Here is an 18,401-nt window from a genome sequence, read left to right as displayed (position 1 = left end):
CATGTTGTCTGCAAACAGATAATTTTACTTCATCCTTTCCGATTTCAGTGCCTTTTCTTTTTTTTTTTTTTTTTTCTTGCCTAATTGCTCTGGCTAGAACTTCCGTTAGTGCTGAATGGAAATGGTGAAAGCAGGCATGTCTTGTTCCTAATCTTAGAAGAAAGGCTTTATCCTTGCTGGAGATATTTCTTCACATGGTTTTGATCTACTGTCTCACATCCTTTCATTTCAACCTATAGGACTCCCTTTAGCATTTCTTGCAGAGTTAGTCTAGTGGTAATAAGCTCTCTCAGCTTTTATTTATTCTGAAATATTTTAATTGCTCCCTCATTTTTGATGGACAGTTTTGCCAGGTATAAGAATCTTGGTTGGCCATTTTATTTCTTGCAGCACTTTGAATATATCAGCCCACTGCCTCCTGGCCTCCAAGACTTCTGATGAGAAATATGCTGATAATTTTTTTGAGCACCCTTTAGTGTGATGAATGACTTCTGTTTTGCTGATTTTAAGATTCTCTCTGTGTTTGGTGTTTGACAAATTCTTTTATTTTTTTTAATTTTATTTAGGAGAATGTGTCTCATTGTGGGTTTGCTTGTCTCTCTCTTCTCCTTCTGTAACTCACAAACTGCATATGTTTGTCTGCTTTATGGTGTCTTACAGATCTCACAGGCTCTGTTCACTTTTCTTTAATATTTTTTCTTTCTTGTTCCTCAGGCAATAATTTTTTTTATTTATTTTTTATTATTATACTTTTAAGTTCTAGGGTACATGTGCATAACGTGCAGGTTTGTTACGTATGTATACATGTGCCATGTTGGTGTGCTGCACCCATCAACTCGTCAGCACCCATCAACTCGTCATTTACATCAGGTATAACTCCCAGTGCCATCCCTCCCCCCTCCCCCATCCCCATAATAGGCCCCAGTGTGTGATGTTCCCCTTCCCGAGTCCAAGTGATCTCATTGTTCAATTCCCACCTAGGAGTGAGAACATGCAGTGTTTGGTTTTCTGTTCTTGCAATAGTTTGCTGAGAATGATGGTTTCCAGCTGCATCCATGTCCCTACAAAGGACACAAACTCATCCTTTTTTATGGCTGCATAGTATTCCATGGTGTATATGTGCCACATTTTCTTAATCCAGTCTGTCACTGATGGACATTTGGGTTGATTCCAAGTCTTTGCTATTGTGAATAGTGCCACAATAAACATACGTGTGCATGTGTCTTTATAGCAGCATGATTTATAATCCTTTGGGTATATACCCAGTAATGGGATGGCTGGGTCATATGGTATTTCTAGTTTCAGATCCTTGAGGAATTGCCATACTGTTTTCCACAATGGTTGAACTAGTTTACAATCCCACCAACAGTGTAAAAGTGTTCCTATTTCTCCACATCCTCTCCAGCACCTGTTGTCTCCTGACTTTTTAATGATTGCCGTTCTAACTGGTGTGAGATGGTATCTCATTGTGGTTTTGATTTGCATTTCTCCGATGGTGAGTGATGATGAGCATTTTTTCATGCGTTTGTTGGCTGTATGAATGTCTTCTTTTGAGAAGTGTCTGTTTATATCCTTTGCCCACTTTTTGATGGGGTTGTTTTTTTCTTGTACATTTGATTGAGTTCTTTGTAGGTTCTGGATATTAGCCCTTTGTCAGATGAGTAGATTGCAAAAATTTTCTCCCATTCTGTAGGTTGCCTGTTCACTCTGATGGTAGTTTCTTTAGCTGTGCAGAAGCTCTTTAGTTTAATTAGATCCCATTTGTCAATTTTGGCTTTTGTTGCCATTGCTTTTGGTGTTTTGGACATGAAGTCCTTGCCCATGTCAGGCAATAATTTCAATTGTACTTTTCTTCACATTCACTGATTTTCTCTTCTGCTTGTTCAGATATGCTTTTGAATCCCTCTAATAAAATTTTCATTTCAGTTATTGTACTTCTCAGCTCCAAAAAAAAAAATTTGTTTTTTCTGAGAGAGTCTCACTCTATGCCCAGGCTAGAATGCAGTGGCTCAATCTCAGCTCACTGTAACCTCTACCTCCCAGGTTCAAGCAGTTCTTGGGCCTCAGCCTCCCAAATAGATGGGACTATAGGGCTGCACCACCACACCCAGATAATTTTTATATTTTTAGTAGAGACAGGGTTTCCCCGTGTTGGCCAGGTTGGTCTCAAACTCCTAACCTCAGGTGATCTGCCCACCTCAGCCTCCCAAAGTGCTGGGATTACAGGCATGAGCCACCACGCCTGGCTCAAAATTTCTTTTTTGTTCCTTTTATGTTTTCTGTTTCTTTACTGATAATTCCATATTGTTCATACATCATTTTCTTGACTTTGTCCGCCTCTTCCTTTAGGTCTTAGAACATCTTTAAGACAGTTGTCTTTGTCTAGGAAAAAGTTTTCTACTGCTTGGTCTTTCTCAGAGACTATGTCTGGTGAGTTAATTTTTTCCTTTGAATTAGCTATACTTTCCTGTTTCTTTTTATGCCTTGTAATTTTTGTTGAAAACTGGACATTTGAATTTTATATTTTGGCTAGTTCTGGAAATCAGATTCTCCTCTTCCCCAAGGTTTGTGGCTTATTGGGTTTTGTTATTGCTGTTGTTTTTTGTTTTTGTTTTGTTTTGTTTTTCGTTTTTTGTTTCTGAGACAGAGTCTCGCTCTGTCGCCCAGGCTGAAGTGCGTTGGCACGATCTCAGCTCACTGCAACCTCCACCTCCTGGGTTCAAGCGATTCTTCTGCCTCAGCCTCTTGAGTAGCTGGGACTACAGGTGTGCACCACCATGCCTGCTAATTTTTTTGTATTTTTAGTAAAGACAGGGCTTCACCATATTGGCCAGGCTGGTCTCAAACTCCTGACCTCATGACCCGCCCACCTTGACCTCCCAAAGTGTTGGGATTACAGGCGTGAGCCACTGCGCTCGCCCTGTTGTTGCTGTTCTTATTGTAGTAGGGTGACTTTGTGCCAGGCATTCACCCAAGGTGTAAATTTAATCTCTTCTTGGGTATTTTCTGAGCCTAAATCTTTCCCTGGACATATGTAGTGACTTTCTGAATTCCCTATATATGCAGCTGCTTTTTGATGTTCCATTGTTCAAATGTGGCTTCCAAAAGGGAAAAGAAGGAATAACGAAGGGGGCAGGAGATAACAGGCTCTGGGTCTTTAAATATTCTGAAACCTACTTCACATGGTGAGGTTGCAACAGTGGAACCTGCCTCTGTGTCTTCACCTCCATGATCAGAAGCAGCATTCAGAACATAGATCCCTGATATCTGGAAGACAAGGTCCTTATTCCCTTCTCTAACTCCCACAAGCTGTGTGCAAGCTGCACCAGGTACACATGCATGACTGACTCCCATGGAGCTGGGAAAAGGGATGGTTAGCCACTACCATGCAAAGAGCTGAAATTGACCAAAATTCATTGCAATTTACTGTCCAAGCCTTCCTTTGGCAGCTGCAAGCCTTTGAATAGACTCCAGAGCTCCAAAATAGTTACATCAAACAGATTCTGCCAGTGTAATTATCTAGATAGGGAGACAGAGTCCTATATTTCCCACGCTACCATCTTGCCTGATGTCATCCACATATATAGTTTTAAATTTTTTAGTAGCTTCTTTAAAAAGTGAAAAGGAACAGATAAATATTTTAACAATATATTTCACTTAAACCATTGTATTCAAAATATTATTTTAACATGTAACAATATAAAAATTGGTGATTTTTATACTAAATATTTCAAAATACATTTTGTATACCTAGAGAACATCTCAAAGACGCTAAATTTTCAATGACTAAAGTGAAATGTATCACTACCAAAACAATAATGTTGTGCTTCGCAGAAAAATATTTTATTCTGCTTTAGTTTCTAAATTAAAATTTAACAAAATTAAAAATTCAGTTCCTCAGTCTCAGTAGCCACCTGTGGCAGTGGCTGCTGTACTGGCAGCACGGCTATAAGCACCCACTTCCAAAATGGGATGTGTGAGGTAAGGTTTGATTTGGTTCTCTTGTTTGTTGTTGTTGTTGTCGTCGTTGTTCTTGTTGTTGTGGGGGCTGTGGGGGACGGAGTCTTTCTGTGTCCCGCAGGCTGGAGTACAGTTGCGTGATCTTGGCTCACTGCAACCTCTGCCTCCTAGGTTCAAGCAATTCTCGTGCCTCAGCCTCCCTAGTAGTTGGGATTACAGGCACCCGCCACCATGCCCAGCTAATTTTTTTGCGTATTTAGTAGAGACCAGGTTTCGCCATGTTGGCCAGACTGGTCTCCAACTCCTGACCTCAGGTGATCCGCCCGCCTCGGCCTCTCAGAGTGCTGGGATCACAGGCGTAAGCCACTGTGCCCGGCCGGGTTTACTGAAGGGCATTCTGTTCCTTCCTTTTTCAAAACGCGCACTGGATTAGGTGAGACGGTTCCCATGCAAAGAAGGCTTCAATCTGTAGAAGGCTGGGAAGTCGCTGTTAAAACAGAAGCCTCCACAGGGAATCCCTCCATCCCTCCTAAGACTAACCCTCGACATGTGGGTGAGTGGTTCTGTCTTCTAGGCCATAAGCTTCCAGCAGGGAGAGATGGGCGTGTGCACAGCCATTTTGTGCTCGTCTTCTGTTCTGGAAGCAGCAACATTTCATTCTCAGTCCAGCACAGAGCCTGCCACTTCCGGTAACAGCAGTGCCTGCCACTTCCGGTAACAGCAGTGCTGGCAGCAGCTTCGGCTTCATTTTACAACCCTGAGAAGTTCTGCCCTGTTTGTGGGGATTCGTGCTGTGAACATCCATGCAGTAGAATTCCTGCTGCTTGCAGGAAGTTTTTAATAGAGCTGATTGAGCAAGACAAAGAGGACGTCTGAATTCTTTTAGGTTTTTAATTTTTCAAATTTAGTACAAGATGATAAGCCTCAGGAAATGCAGATTAAAACCGTAGTAAGAAGGCCGGGCGCGGGGGCTCAAGCCTGTAATCCCAGCACTTTGGGAGGCCGAGACGGGCGGATCACGAGGTCAGGAGATCAAGACCATCCTGGCTAACACAGTGAAACCCCGTCTCTACTAAAAATACAAAAAACTAGCCGGGCGAGGTAGCGGGCGCCTGTAGTCCCAGCTACTCGGGAGGCTGAGGCAGGAGAATGGCGGGAACCCGGGAGGCGGAGCTTGCAGTGAGCTGAGATCCGGCCACTGCACTCCAGCCTGGGCCACAGAGCGAGACTCCGCCAAAAAAAAAAAAAAAACCGTAGTAAGAGGCCAGGCACAGTGGCTCATACCTGTAATCCCAGCATTTTGGGAGGCTGAGGCAGGCAGATTGCCTGAGCTCAGGAGTTTGAGAGCAGCCTGGCCAACATGGTGAAACCCCATCTCTACTAAAAATACAAAAAATTAGCCGGGCGTAGTGGCACGCGTCTGTAGTCCCAGCTACTGGGGAGGCTGAGGCAGGGGTTGCAGTGAGCCGAGATCTCACCACTGCACTCCAGCTGGGCAACAGAGTGAGGTTCTGTCTCCAAAACAAAACCATAAAATGATACTATTTTACAACCGTCAAATTGGTAAAAGAAAAAAAACTTGTCTTTGTCAACAGCCATCCAAGAGCCTGTAAGGATATGGACTAAAGCGAACCCTCATCCAGAACTAGTTGGACTGTAAATTAGTTCAGCCGCTTGGGAAAACAACTGGACATTATCAAATGAAGTCAAAGGTGCAGATCCTTCACTGAATGTACACACTGGAGAAACTGCATGTGATGGAGGAGTCACTCCCCAGGTTGCTCAGAGAGCACTGTTTGTAACAGCAAAAAGTCGGTTATGAACCCCAATGTTCATAACAGAAGAATGGATACATTGGATATATTCACATAATAAAATACTATACAGCTGTGAAAATCAATGAAGTTATGTCTATCAACATGGTGATGTCACATATACAAAGTACCACACAAATCAGGATGAATACATACACTGTGATTTCACTTACAAGATCAAAAAGAAGCTAAACTGGATAGCAGCCCAGGCGCGGTGGCTCATGCCTGTAATCCCAACACTTTGGGAGGCCGAGGTGGGCAGACAGCTTGAGGCCAGGAGTTCAAGACCAGCCTGGCCAACATGGTGAAATACTATCTCTAGAAAAAATTTTAAAATTAGCTGGGCATGGTGGTGTGCACCTGTAGTCCCAGGCGTTTGGAGGCTGAGTGAGGTAGGAGGATGACTTGAGCCCAGCAGGTCAAGGCTGCAGTGAGCCGTGACTCAGTCACTACACTCCAGCCTGGGCAACAGAGCGAAATCTCTGTCTCAAAAAAAAACAAAAACAAAAAAACCTCAACTTGATAGTGTATTGTTTGGGAATACATTCCTATGTGGTGAAACTATAAAGAGAAGCAAGGCAGCCTGCTTGTGGTGGCTCACACCTGTAATCCCAACACTTTGGGAGGCAGAGGTGGGAGGATTGCTTGAGGCCAGGAGTTCAAGACCAACCTGGGCAACAGAGCAAGACTCCTTGTCTACAAAAAAATTTTAAACATTAGCTGGGTGTGGTGGTGCACACCTGTAGTCCCAGCTACTCAGGAAGCTGAGGTGGAAGGACCTCTTGGGGCCAAGACTTAGAGGTTACGGTGAGCCATGATCACTTCACTGCATTCCAGCCTGGGCAACAGAGTGAGACCCTGTCTGTTAAAAAAAAAAAAAAAAGAGGCTGGGTGCGGTGGCTCACGCCTGTAATCCCAGCACTTTGGAGGCCAAGGCAGGCAGATCACGAGGTTGGGAAATAGAGACCATCCTGGCTAACACAGTGAAACCCTGTCTCTACTAAAAATAGAAAAAAAAAAAAAATAGCTGGGCATGGTGGCGGGTGCCTGTAGTCCCAGCTACTCGGGAGGCTGAGGCAGGAGAATGGCGTGAACCCAGGAGGTGGAGCTTGCAGTGAGCAGAGATCATGACACTGCACTCCAGCCTGGGCAACAGAGCAAGACTCCATCTCAAAGAAAAAAAAAAGAGAGAAGTGGTTAAGAGAAAACCCTTAGAGTGGTTACCTGTTTCCACGCTCTGAAGTTTGGTTGAAGTCACAGTGATCACTGCCATTCTGTATACCTTCCAACATACACAAATTTGGAAATCTGAACTATTTCATAACAGAAATGCCACCTAGCTTAGCTAAAAGGAATTATAGGAAATATACTTCTCTATAGACTCATGTGCATGCTCAATTAATTAGTCACATATTATATATCATGTAGGTGTTTAAAGAGCAATGTAAATAAAACATGGTCCCTGCCCCTCAAGAATGTGCCATCTAGCAGACTGAGAGGCTTGCCCATCTGTGGCACAATGTATCCTGACAGTCACAGCTGGCCTCCTCTGTGCAGGCATGAGGTATTCATTAGATTAGCTAGCATGAAGGCTCTGCCGTATTAAGGAAGTGTAATGGGGGGTGGCTTATAAGTGGGGGTGTCCGAGGAGTGGGCCTGACCAATTGGTAAACTGGATGATTAGTTTGAAATGGCAGGATTTCAAATACATGCTTCACCCATTGTGTAGTTTTGCTGAAATCAGTCCTGAATCTTAGGGGTTCTGTGGCAAGTAAAAGGCAGATATCATATCCTCGTTTTGCCACTGGAAGAATTGAGACATTTTCTGGCTTACTCTGGTCAGAAATCTTGGTGCATGGAAATATCCCAGAGGAACCCCGGTGGGTTTATACTTCGTTCTGTGTGTCCTGGTGTTTAACAAGCTGAGCGTGCTCAACCTCGGGAAGTGTAGGTCTCCTTGGGTGGCACTGGCTTCCAGGGCTGCGGGGAGCATCATTTTGGAGCCCATGCCAGTATTTTATGGGTAAATTTTTCATCCAGCATCCTACTCCCACCTCCCCCAAACCCTCTTGATTCTGAGCAGCCATGGGCCAGGCCTTTGCACCTAACAGGTAACATTTTGATAGGTGTATTGCTGGACGGCTCAAGAGCACATGGATCTTTAAAAGGAAGCAAATCAGGGTAGCTGAGAAAAAAACACCAATTCCAGTGCTCAGTGGGAATTTATAGAATTCCTACTAAGGCATCTGCTCTATGGACTATTTTATCAGTCTGACTAACGGAGGGACCAAATACATCCTCACAGTTACTTGACATGATCTCTGCCCTTACTTGTTATTATTCTATTTTTATGGTTATTTTTATTAACAAGAAAACTATTGTTTCTAGTGAACTTAAGATGGCTAAATATCAAACCTAACAATTTAGGATGTTTTCCCAGAGTCTTCCAATCATTCCTCCAAAAAATGAGGGAGCATTTGATTCCTAACTTCCTCTTCTCCCTTCCCACGACAAGCCATAGAATTATAAGCACAGGCATAAATATCTTCCAGCTGATTAAATGGTGTCCTGCCAAAAGAAGATTTGTTTTGAGTGTAATTTTTTGGATGCTCTTCTAAAGGAGAATGATCTTTCTTTAGAGGCCTCCATGGAAACGCAGTATGACATTTTCCATTCTTTTAGAAAAGGGGAACAAAAGAACTATCTTCCTGTTGAAATAAAGAAATCGAGGGTCGGAGGATCCTAAGCTGTCCAGAACCCTATGACAGAGTCAGCTGATAATTCCTGTAAGAACTTGGCGTTTTCGAAGCCGCCGGACCGGATAAGTCCGGAGGTCCAAAGCAGCCTTCCAGATCAAGTCCTGCAGTGGAAGCACCTCCTCCCCTCCTCCCTCCAAATCAGGAAATGTGCTCAGAGCTAGGTTTGGGGATAATTTAAACAGACAGTCATTGTTCCCTGCCCAGCACATTCCCGTCTGGTGGGAGCTAAAAGCCGCAGCAGGGAAGGGTCTGTCCCTCTGAGGGTCAGGAACATAACGGGGCTGCAGCGTTCGGTCCCTTTAGCTCTTCTGGGTGCCCTGCTTCTCCTGACCCTGGAACCCAACCCTGTGCTCCTGGAACTTACGTACCATTCCCTTCCTGTCAAATGTGAGCCTTCTGTGAAAAACAGTGCCTGGTTGAAGTTTCCCTGCGAAGCCTGCTTGTTTCAGACACTGAGATCTGCTAAGGGCCCAGATGGCAGGGTCTCTGACCAGCCTCCTGTCGTTGAAAAAGGCTGTCTTTTGTTGAGAGGATGCATTAAATCCTTCTCGGTGGGGTCAGCCCCAGTCCCTGCATAAATACCTCCTGTGGATTCGGTCTTGAAGGATGGGTGGATCCCAAAAGGAGGGCACCCTTCCTGAGCTCCAGAAGACGTTCCTCAGCTCTTTCCTGTACTATACACAGCTCTGGCTGCATAGACGCCATTTATCCTTTCCACTACTGCAGGCCAGCAGGCCCTGTGAGAAACGAGTGATGAACACGACCGTGTTTCTGCAGCACGTGCCTACCTGTGACTCCCAGAAACAGTAGCATCCGTGTACCTGGAGAGCAGCAGCCCCAGGGGGCATCTTCCCGCGGCCACACCTCCAGCCTGGCCTTCCCTAAACCCCCTTCCACGCAGCCACCAGAGCGGTGGGTTTGATCACTGAGAGGCTAAATCTCTGTCATGTGACTGAATGACCTACTGACCATCTGTCATTATTTTAGGGAAATATTTGTTAAAAGGATTTTTTTATAAAGACAGGTGACTTTCCTAAATGCTCATGTAAATGAAATAAAGAGTTTTAAAAAATTACCACTCACAACCATAAATATCCTTTTCTGTTGTGTGTGTGTACCCACACATACGTATACAGATACACACAAGACATACACAATAAAACTGCAGTGTTATAAAGGTTCTCATAAATTGGGAATTGGCTTCTGTCCTCCACTCAGGCCCTGGCTAAAGCTCTTATCCTACTGGGAGGAGAGAAGACACAAAGGCGCTGGCGAGGTCAGGTGGCAAAAGGGAAGGCCCCACTGAGGCCCGGGGTGGAGAGGCACAAGTGGGACTCTGCGTTCCCTCATCCTCCCGAACTCATGCCTTCAAACCCGGCTGTAAGATCCAAAATTGTCCCCATCACTATGCAAGCTGCTGCCAGTCTGCATAAGCCAGACCAGCTGGGGGCTCCCAGATGGACCCTCAGACTCAGGCCTCAGGCTTGACGGGCTGCCTGCAGCCTTTGCGTTGACCGCTCGATAATGCAATCCTGCATCTTCTGTGATGGAAACTTTTAGTCCCACACTAGGATAGAAATATATACTATTTTTATTTTATTTCATTTATTTATTTTTGAGACAGAGCCTCACTCTGTCACCCAGGCTGGAGTGCAGTGGCACCATGTCGGCTCACTACAAGCTCTGCCTCCCAGGCTCAAGTGATTCTCCTGCCTCAGCCTCCCGAGTAGCTGGGATTACAGGCACGCGCCACCACGCCTGGCTAATTTTTGTATTTTTAGTAGAGACAGGGTTTCACCATGTTGGCCAGGCTGGTCTCAAACTCCTGACCTCAAATGATCCACCAGCCTCAGCCTCCCGAAGTGCTAGGATTACAGGCGTGAGCCACTGCGCCTGGCCTGAACTCTGTTTTTTAAATAGTAAAATGAACAGCAGTGTACCTCCCACCTATCTTAAAAAATGAAGTATTCCCTCTGCCTTTAAACCTGGTCCCCTGCCGCCCAAGTACATTCCCTTTCCCTCCCTGTAAACACTCACTCTCCTGAGTTGTGTGGAAAGCAGCCCCTTGCTTTTCTTTATGGGAGTGCCACATATGTGCATGTTCCTAAACAGGTTATTGTTGAGTTACTTGTTTTTGACCTTTAGATAATGAAATTGTACTGCATATACGCCCCTGTGACATGCTTCTGCCACTCGATTTTACGTTTGTGATACATACTCACCATGCCAATAAGTGTAATAATAGTCGTTCATTTCTTTTCACTATTCTCTGATAAAAAATAATTATCCTTTCCACTGTTGAAGGACATCAATTTCCAGTCTGTGATTTCTCTAAAGTGCTGCCGTGAACATGGCTGTTCATGTCTCCTGGTGTCCATGTGTGCAAACATTTTCACACTTGGATGTGCATCAGTCACCTGAAGGGCTTGCTGAAACCCAGGTTGCTGGGCCCCAGCCCTAGAGTTTCTGGCTCAGGAAGTCTAGCCGCTGGAGAATTTGCATTTCTAACAAGTTCCCCCGTGATACTGATGCTGCTGGTCTAGGGACCACTGCCCTAAAGTACATCCCAGGAGCAGAGTTACGCGCTGTAGGGTGTGTATTTGTTCAAACCTTTTAGGTAATGCAAAATTATTTTCCAAAGTTGAACCAATTTGCAGTCTTGCCAGCAATGAAAATGAGTTCCTGTTGCTCAGAATCCTTGTCAACATTTGAATATTGTCTAACTTCAAAATGTGTGCCCATCTGGTATGTGTGAAATAGTGTCTCATGATTTTGATTTGCATTTTTCTAAATACTAATGAGGTTGAAATTTATCCTATGTGTTTTGCTCACTCCTCTTTCCTCTTCTATGACAGACCTGTTCCTATCTTTGTGTGTGTATGTGTAGTTTGCTATTAAGTTTTTAGTCTTTTCTTACTGATTCAAGGGAGGGATTGTAAAGTCTGTTCTGCACAATAATCCATATTGGTTGTCTAGGTGCAAATTTATTTTCCTAGTCTGTAGCTTGTCTTTTCTCACTCTGTATTTTCTTTTCTTTTCTTTTCTTTTTTTTTTTGAGATGGACTCTTGCTCTGTCGCCCAGGCTGGAGTGCTGTGGCACGATCTTGGCTCACTGCAAGCTCCGCTTCCTGGGTTCACGCCATTCTCCTGCCTCAGCCTCCTGCGTAGCTTGGACTACAGGTGCCAACCACCACGCCTGGCTAATTTTTTTCTATTTTTTTTTAGTAAAGATGGTGTTTCACCGTGTCAGCCAGGATGGTCTCACTCTCCTGACCTCATGATCCACCACCTCGGCCTCCCAAAGTGCTGGGATTACAGGCGTGAGCCACTGCGCCTGGCCTCATTCTGTATTTTCTTTCTTTGTTAAACAGAAGTCCTTAATATTAATGGAGTCAAATGTATCCATCTTTTCCTTTGTGGTTCATATTCTTTGTGTTTCCTTTACGGTTCATAATTCCTTTGTATTTATTTAAGAAGACCTCCCTACTTTGGAATTTTAAAGCTACTTTCCTACATAATATTCTAAATGTTTTATGTATTTGTGTTTTACAGAACAGTATTTAGTCTACCAGAAATTGATTTTTGAGTAGGGAGTGATATTGGGATCCAATTTTATTTTTCTTCTTGGGATACAAGGATAACTTCTCATCCTTGTATGAGAGGTTTATTAACTATCTCGTCTTTTCCCACTGATCTGCCTTGCTGTCTCTATCAAAACTCAAGTTTCCTTATATGGACAGGTCTGCTTCTGAACTCTCTATCTGTTCTATTGGACTACTTTAAGTCAGTGCCACGCTCCTTTTTTTTTTTTTAACTTCTGTTTTTTGAGACAGGGTCTACCTCTGTCACTGAGGCTGGAGTGCAGTGCAATCTCAGCTCACTGCAACCTCAGCCTCTCAAGTAGCTGAGATGGCAGGCACATGCCACCAAGCCTGGCTAATCTTTCCTTTTTTTTTTAGACAGGTGTCACTCTGTCACCCCAGCTGGAGTGCAGTGGCACGATCACATCTCACTGAGCCTTGACCTCCTGGGCTCAGCCTCCCAAGTAGCTGGGACCATAAGCATGCATCACCACATCCAGCTAATTGTTATTTTTTGTAGAGACAGGGTTTTGCCATGTTACCTAGACTGGACTCAAACTCCAGGGCTCAAGAAATCCACCTGCTTCGGCTTCCCAAAGTGCTAGGGTTACAGACCTGAGCCACTGTACCCAGCCATTTTTACTATTTTCTTTTTATAGAGATGGGTTCTCACTATGTTGCCCAGGCTGCCCTTGAACTCCTGGGCTCAAGTGATTCTCCTACCTCAGCCTTCCAAAGTGCTGAGATTATAGGTGTGAGCCACCATGTGCAGCCTGAACTTTTGCTTTTAATTGACCATAAGAATTGTACATATTTATGGGGTACAGTGTAATGTTTTCATACAAGTATATATTGTGTACTAATCAAATCAGGGTAATGAGCATATCCATCACCTCAAACACTGTGCAGGAAGTCAGGGACCCTGAATGGAGGGACTGGCTGGAGCCGCAGTAGAGGAACATAAATTGTGAAGATTTCATGGACATTTATCAGTTCCCAAATAATACTTTTATAATTTCTTATGCTTGTCTTTACTTTAATCTCTTAATCCTGTTATCTTCATAAGCTGAGGATGTACGTCACCTCAGGACCACTGTGATAATTGTGTTAACTGTACAAATTGATTGTAAAATGTGTGTATGAACAATATGAAATCAGTGCACATTGAAAAAGAACAGAATAACAGCGATTTTTAGGGAACAAGGGAAGACAACCATAAGGTCTGACTGCCTGCGGGGCTGGGCAAAAAGAGCCACATTTTTCTTTTTGCAGAGAGCCTATAAACAGATGTGCAAGTACGAGAGATATTGCTACATTATTTTCCTAGCAAGGAATATTAATACCCTGGGAAAGGAATGCACTGCAGGGAGGTTTATAAACAGCAGCTCTGGGAATGTCTGTCTTATGTGGTTGAGATAAGGACTGAGATATGCCCTGGTCTCCTGCAGTACCCTCAGGCTTACTAGGGTGGGGAAAAACTCCATCCTGGTACATTTGTGGTCAGACTGGTTCTCTGCTCTCGAACCCTGTTTTCTGTTAGTTAAGATGTTTATCAAGACAATACGTGCACTGCTGAACATAGACCTTTATCAGTAGTTCTGCTTTTGCCCTCTGCCTTGTGATCTTTGTTAGACCCATATTAGTAGTTCTGCTTTTTGCCCTTGGAAGCATGTGATCTTTGTATCTACTCCCTGTTCTTACACCTCCTCCCCTTTTGAAACCCTTAATAAAAACTTGCTGGTCTGAGACTCAGGTGGGCATCTCGGTCCTACCGATATGTGATGTCACCCCTGGTGGCCCAGCTGTAAAATTCCTCTCTCTGTACTGTCTCTCTTTATTTCTCAGCTGGCCGACACTTACAGAAAATAGAAAGAACCTATGTTGAAATATTGGGGACAGGTTCCCCCAATAAAACACTTGTCATTTCTTTGTGGTAAGAATATTCAAAATCCTCTCTTCTAGCTATTTTGAAATAAACAATACAGTATTGTTAACTATAGTCACCCTACTGTGCAATAAAACAGCAGAACTTATTTCTTGTATTTAACTGTAACTTTGTACCCATTAACCGACTTCTTCCATTTCCCCCTGTCCCCTACCACCTCCCCAGCCTCTGGTAACTACTATTCTACTCTCCACTTCTATGATATCAACTTCTTCAGATACCTGATATGAGAGCATGTGGTATTCGTTCTTCTGTGCCTGGCTTATTCACTTAACATTATATCCTGTCTGTTCATCTATGTTGTCCCAAATCACAGGATTTCATTCTTTTTTTAAAATCACTGAATAGTATTCCATTGTGTATGTGCACCATGTTGTTGTTTTTTTTTGTTTTGTTTTGTTTTGTTTTGAGACAGAGTCTGCCTCTGTCTCCCAGGCATGGAGTGCTGTGGTGCAATCTCAGCTCACTGCAACCTCTGTCTCCTGGGTTCAAGGGATTCTCATACCTCAGCCTCCCGAGTAGCTGGGATAACAGGCATGTGCCAACATGCTGAGCTAATTTTTGTATTTTTAGTAGATGCGAGGTTTTACTATGTTGTCCAAGATGGTCTCGAACTTTTGACCTCAAGCGATCCACCCACCTTGGCCTCGAAAAGTGCTGGGATAATAGGTATGAGCCACCACGCCAGGCCACGCATCACATTTTTTTTAATCAATTCATCTGCTGATGGACACTTTGGTTGATTCCACATCTTAGCTGTTGTGAACACTGCTGCAATAAACATGGGAGTGCAGATATCTCTTTAACATGCTGATTTCCTTTCCTTTGGTTAGACACCCTGTAGGGGGATTGTTGGATCATAGGGTAGTACCATACTCTTTTATAGTACAGCATTACTAAGTCTAACTATCTTATAGAGCAATATCCATGACCCTATTCTTCAAGAATTGCTTGGTTGTTCATGGCCTTTTGCACTTCTATCTACAATTCAGATTCAACTCTTCTAATTCCACCAAAAAACAAAAAAAAATATTTTGGTGATTTTGTTTGGAATTATATGTCACTGTCGGGAGAATGGACATCTTTAGGATACCTTATCTTTCTGTACAAGAACAAGGGTATGTCACCAAAATAATATAACAATGGCAATACTGACATTCTCAACTTAATGTCTTTTAATTCTTTTTCAGTAAAGATTCATGATTTTCTCTCTGGAAACCTTGCATATCTTTTGCCAAATTTATCAGTAGCTCTCTACCATGTCTGATAGAGTTCAAATTTGAAAAACTAGAATTCATATTTGAAAACCTATCTCCTAATTGAAAATGTATCCCCTAAATCAGCTCTATGGCCATTTTGCCAAGTTCTGTCCTAAGAAGTGACCTAACATAGCTTTTGTCTTTTCTCTCCATCAGCACACAGAAGAAAGGAAAAGTTAAGTGGGTAGCAGGGGAATGGGCCACTCATAATTTCTACTTAACACAGATTTTTTTTTACCTGTGAGAAAAATGATCTGCTCTAAGAACATATACAATTTGGATATTTGCAGAGGTCTCAGATGGAATCTTCAGTGACAAGGCCACATCTATCCCAGCTCACTCAAGCATTTTTGGTTGCATTGTTTCTATTACAACCCAGGTGGATCCTTGCTGGGCTCCTGCCAGCAGCTTCCACACACCTGGAGTGGGTCAGCTTTTCCTGCACTTTTGCTTCTATGCCAACTCCTGGGAGCAGCTGTCTACCAGGACACAGCTGGGGAGCTGACAAACACACAAAAAAAGCATGTTTGGCTCCCCAGCCAGATGGCAAGGCCTGAAACCCCTGACCGTTTTGGAAAGGTTTGCTTTACTGATGGAATAACATTAACCCTGCTAGCACCTGTGTCGGGGAAGCCTTCTTACCATGTCCCTCGGTGGCAGGGAGGGAGCCCACACACTTTTTCAGGGTAGTTTGCTCGCCTGGACTAACCCCCAGCGGGAATTTCAGCCTCTTATTTGAGTCTCTAAGAGGACAGCCATTGCTTGCATTTTTTTCCCCAAAGTCACAACAGGAGTCAAGAAAATCAATGAAGAGTATTCCTAGGCTCCGGAGTCCCCCCGCTGTCAGTGAAAAGCCCTGTGCAGAGACAGTCACCTGCCACTGGGACAGGGCAGGATAGGGCATGTCCCCACCCAGGCTCAGTGGCAACAGAAGCCCTTGGGTGGGACTCAGCCACAGCCACAGAGAAGGCTGGGCCTCCCACCGTCACACTCCCTTCACTCCCAGAATAGTTGAGGATGTTTGGGAAATTCATACTCTAAAAATAATTCATTTTTTCATATAGGCAAGATAACAGCAGAGCGACAGTGCGTTACTAAGAATGCGGTTCCCTTGTTATGTAACATGGGCAAAAATAGTGTTTGGGGCCAAAATAGGGCTGAGAAAGAGGAATGTGAACAAACAGCATGGACAAGTCATTATTTACTCAAATCGTCCTGTGGCTGGGGGGCTTTGGAAGAGCTTTGATGGTGTCCCATCACTGATTACCCAGGTCGGACTGGCCTCTGTCCACAGCCAAGGCCACCTTTCTGAAGCAAAGTTTAATGGAAGCAAAGGTGTCTGTAGAGGAGGCTGTTTAAGGCAAGGCCCTGGCCCAGCAAACAGGCAGGCGGGGAGACTCCCGGATGAGTGAGGACGGGGACCGCCTCCTGGGACACCATCCCATTTTGGGGCACATGCTGAAGAGGAGGGGCCATCCCAGAGCACAGGTCGCGCAGAGCTCCTGTCATGGCGCTTGGGGGTGGGCTGGTGGCAGGGCCCCAACCCTGAGGGGCTGGGCCACGTCCCCACCCTCTCTGGATGCGGTCCCAAGTTGGGTGTCTTCCGGTTCAGCTGCATCCTTGGCTGCTAAGCTAAGGCCAAGAGCGCTCCCTGCAGGAGGAGGCACTGTTCACTTTGGAGGGATTTATCCATGACAGCCTGTCAGACCTCACAAGCTGCCAGGGGGAGAGTTCGGTCTCTGCCCATAGAGTTGGCAGAGAAGTTGTGCTTAGATGAAGTAGCTTGAGTTTGTGCTACAAGAACTAGCCAAGTCCCACTTTTGAGAACCAGAGAAATGCCAGCGGCAGAGTCCTTGGGCTTCCGGGAGCTAATATTCTCAAGCGTAGTCTCATGATGCCCGATGGTCGTATATTAGAGGCCAGAAGATTTAAACACAAGAGTGGGGCCCCTTTTCCCAGAGAGGTATCGAGGTATCATCCATCCATCCATCCATCCACCCACCCCTATCCGTTACAGTGTGCCCAGAAGAAAGGAGCTGGCAGTAGGGGCCAGGGCAGTAGACAGGGCCACCTGTTGGACTGAGGCAAACTGGCGGCTGCTTCATGACCTTCGCCCCTTCCACATCCTGCCTACCAATGCCTGGCAAGGAGCAGTGCAAGAAACCCAAACCACAACTGGCTTGGGGCAGAAGTTTTAAGGGCACCCACCCTGCTAGCAAAGGAGTACTGACCTTCCCAGACTGCCCTCGAAGCAGCCCTTCTCTGTTCTTTCCCAGTAAGTATTTGCCTCTCTCTGAATGCATTTGCTCCTCTGCATAGACAGACACAACAGTCGCCTCTTAGTCCTCATCTTGTCATCCTAGTGGCATTTGACACAGCTGATCAATTCCTGCCCTCTTGAAGTATGTTTTCTCTTAGCTTCTAAGACATCACGTTTGGTTTTCCTTCTGCTTCAGTAACTATTTCTTCTTCATCTTTTCTGCCGGTCCTTGCCCTCCTTTTCCTCTCTGGCTCAATCCCCAGACCTCTTCTGCTTGGGTGACCTCATACTGTCCCTGGCTTAAGTATTATCTAAGTTTCCCAATTTATTATATTATAAGCCCTAACCCTTTCCTTAAGCTCCAAACGTACACAGCCAACCACTTGGGTATTAGTTATCTATTGCTGCCGAATAAATTACCCCCAAATTTAGCAGTTTAAAATACACATCTTACACAGTTTCTGAGACTTAGTCATCTGGGAGTGGCTTAGCTGGTAGTCCAGGCCCAAGGTCCCTCCTGAGGCTGCAGTTACCTGCAGGCTGGGAGGATCCACTTCCAAGTTCACTCACGTGGCTGTTGGCAGGGACCTTCCATTCCGCACCATGTGGGCCTCTCTTTAGGAACCAAAATAGAAGTTGCAATGGCTCCTATAACCTAACCTTGGGAGTGACATTCCAACACTTCCTCCATGTTCTGTTGGTCAGAGACTAACCCTGGTAGAATGGGTGTGGGCTTGGGGGGCTACACAGGGTGTGAGTTGGAGGCAGGAGGCTGGCCACCACAGCCATCTAATAAACTTCTCAAAATTAACATGCCCTAAGC

The 18,401-nt window shown here is 44.7% G+C and overlaps 1 protein-coding gene across 7 annotated transcripts in view; it reads left to right on the top strand.

Annotated features, from left to right (window-relative positions):
• Nucleotides 1–5,856, top strand: part of ZRANB3 (zinc finger RANBP2-type containing 3) — a 321,730-nt gene extending 315,874 nt beyond the window's left edge. For 6 of the 7 annotated variants that reach the window (XR_012421088.1, XR_006691008.3, XR_012421091.1 and 3 more), the window contains 2 exons: nucleotides 2,350–2,430; nucleotides 5,556–5,856. Coding sequence is in view for 1 of the 7 variants with exons in the window: in XM_045366986.3 (XP_045222921.2) it covers nucleotides 5,556–5,573 (18 nt within the window). In the remaining 6 variants the exon portion in view is untranslated. The remainder of the gene's footprint in view (nucleotides 1–2,349; nucleotides 2,431–5,555) is intronic. The other variant, XM_045366986.3, reaches the window with a different exon arrangement.
• Nucleotides 5,857–18,401: the final 12,545 nt, after the last annotated feature.

The sequence above is a fragment of the Macaca fascicularis genome, chromosome 12 (assembly GCF_037993035.2).
Source record: "Macaca fascicularis isolate 582-1 chromosome 12, T2T-MFA8v1.1".
Classification (NCBI taxonomy): domain Eukaryota; kingdom Metazoa; phylum Chordata; class Mammalia; order Primates; family Cercopithecidae; genus Macaca; species Macaca fascicularis.
The sequence above is the reverse complement of the archived record's forward strand: the minus strand, read 5'-3'. Positions and strand labels throughout refer to the sequence as shown.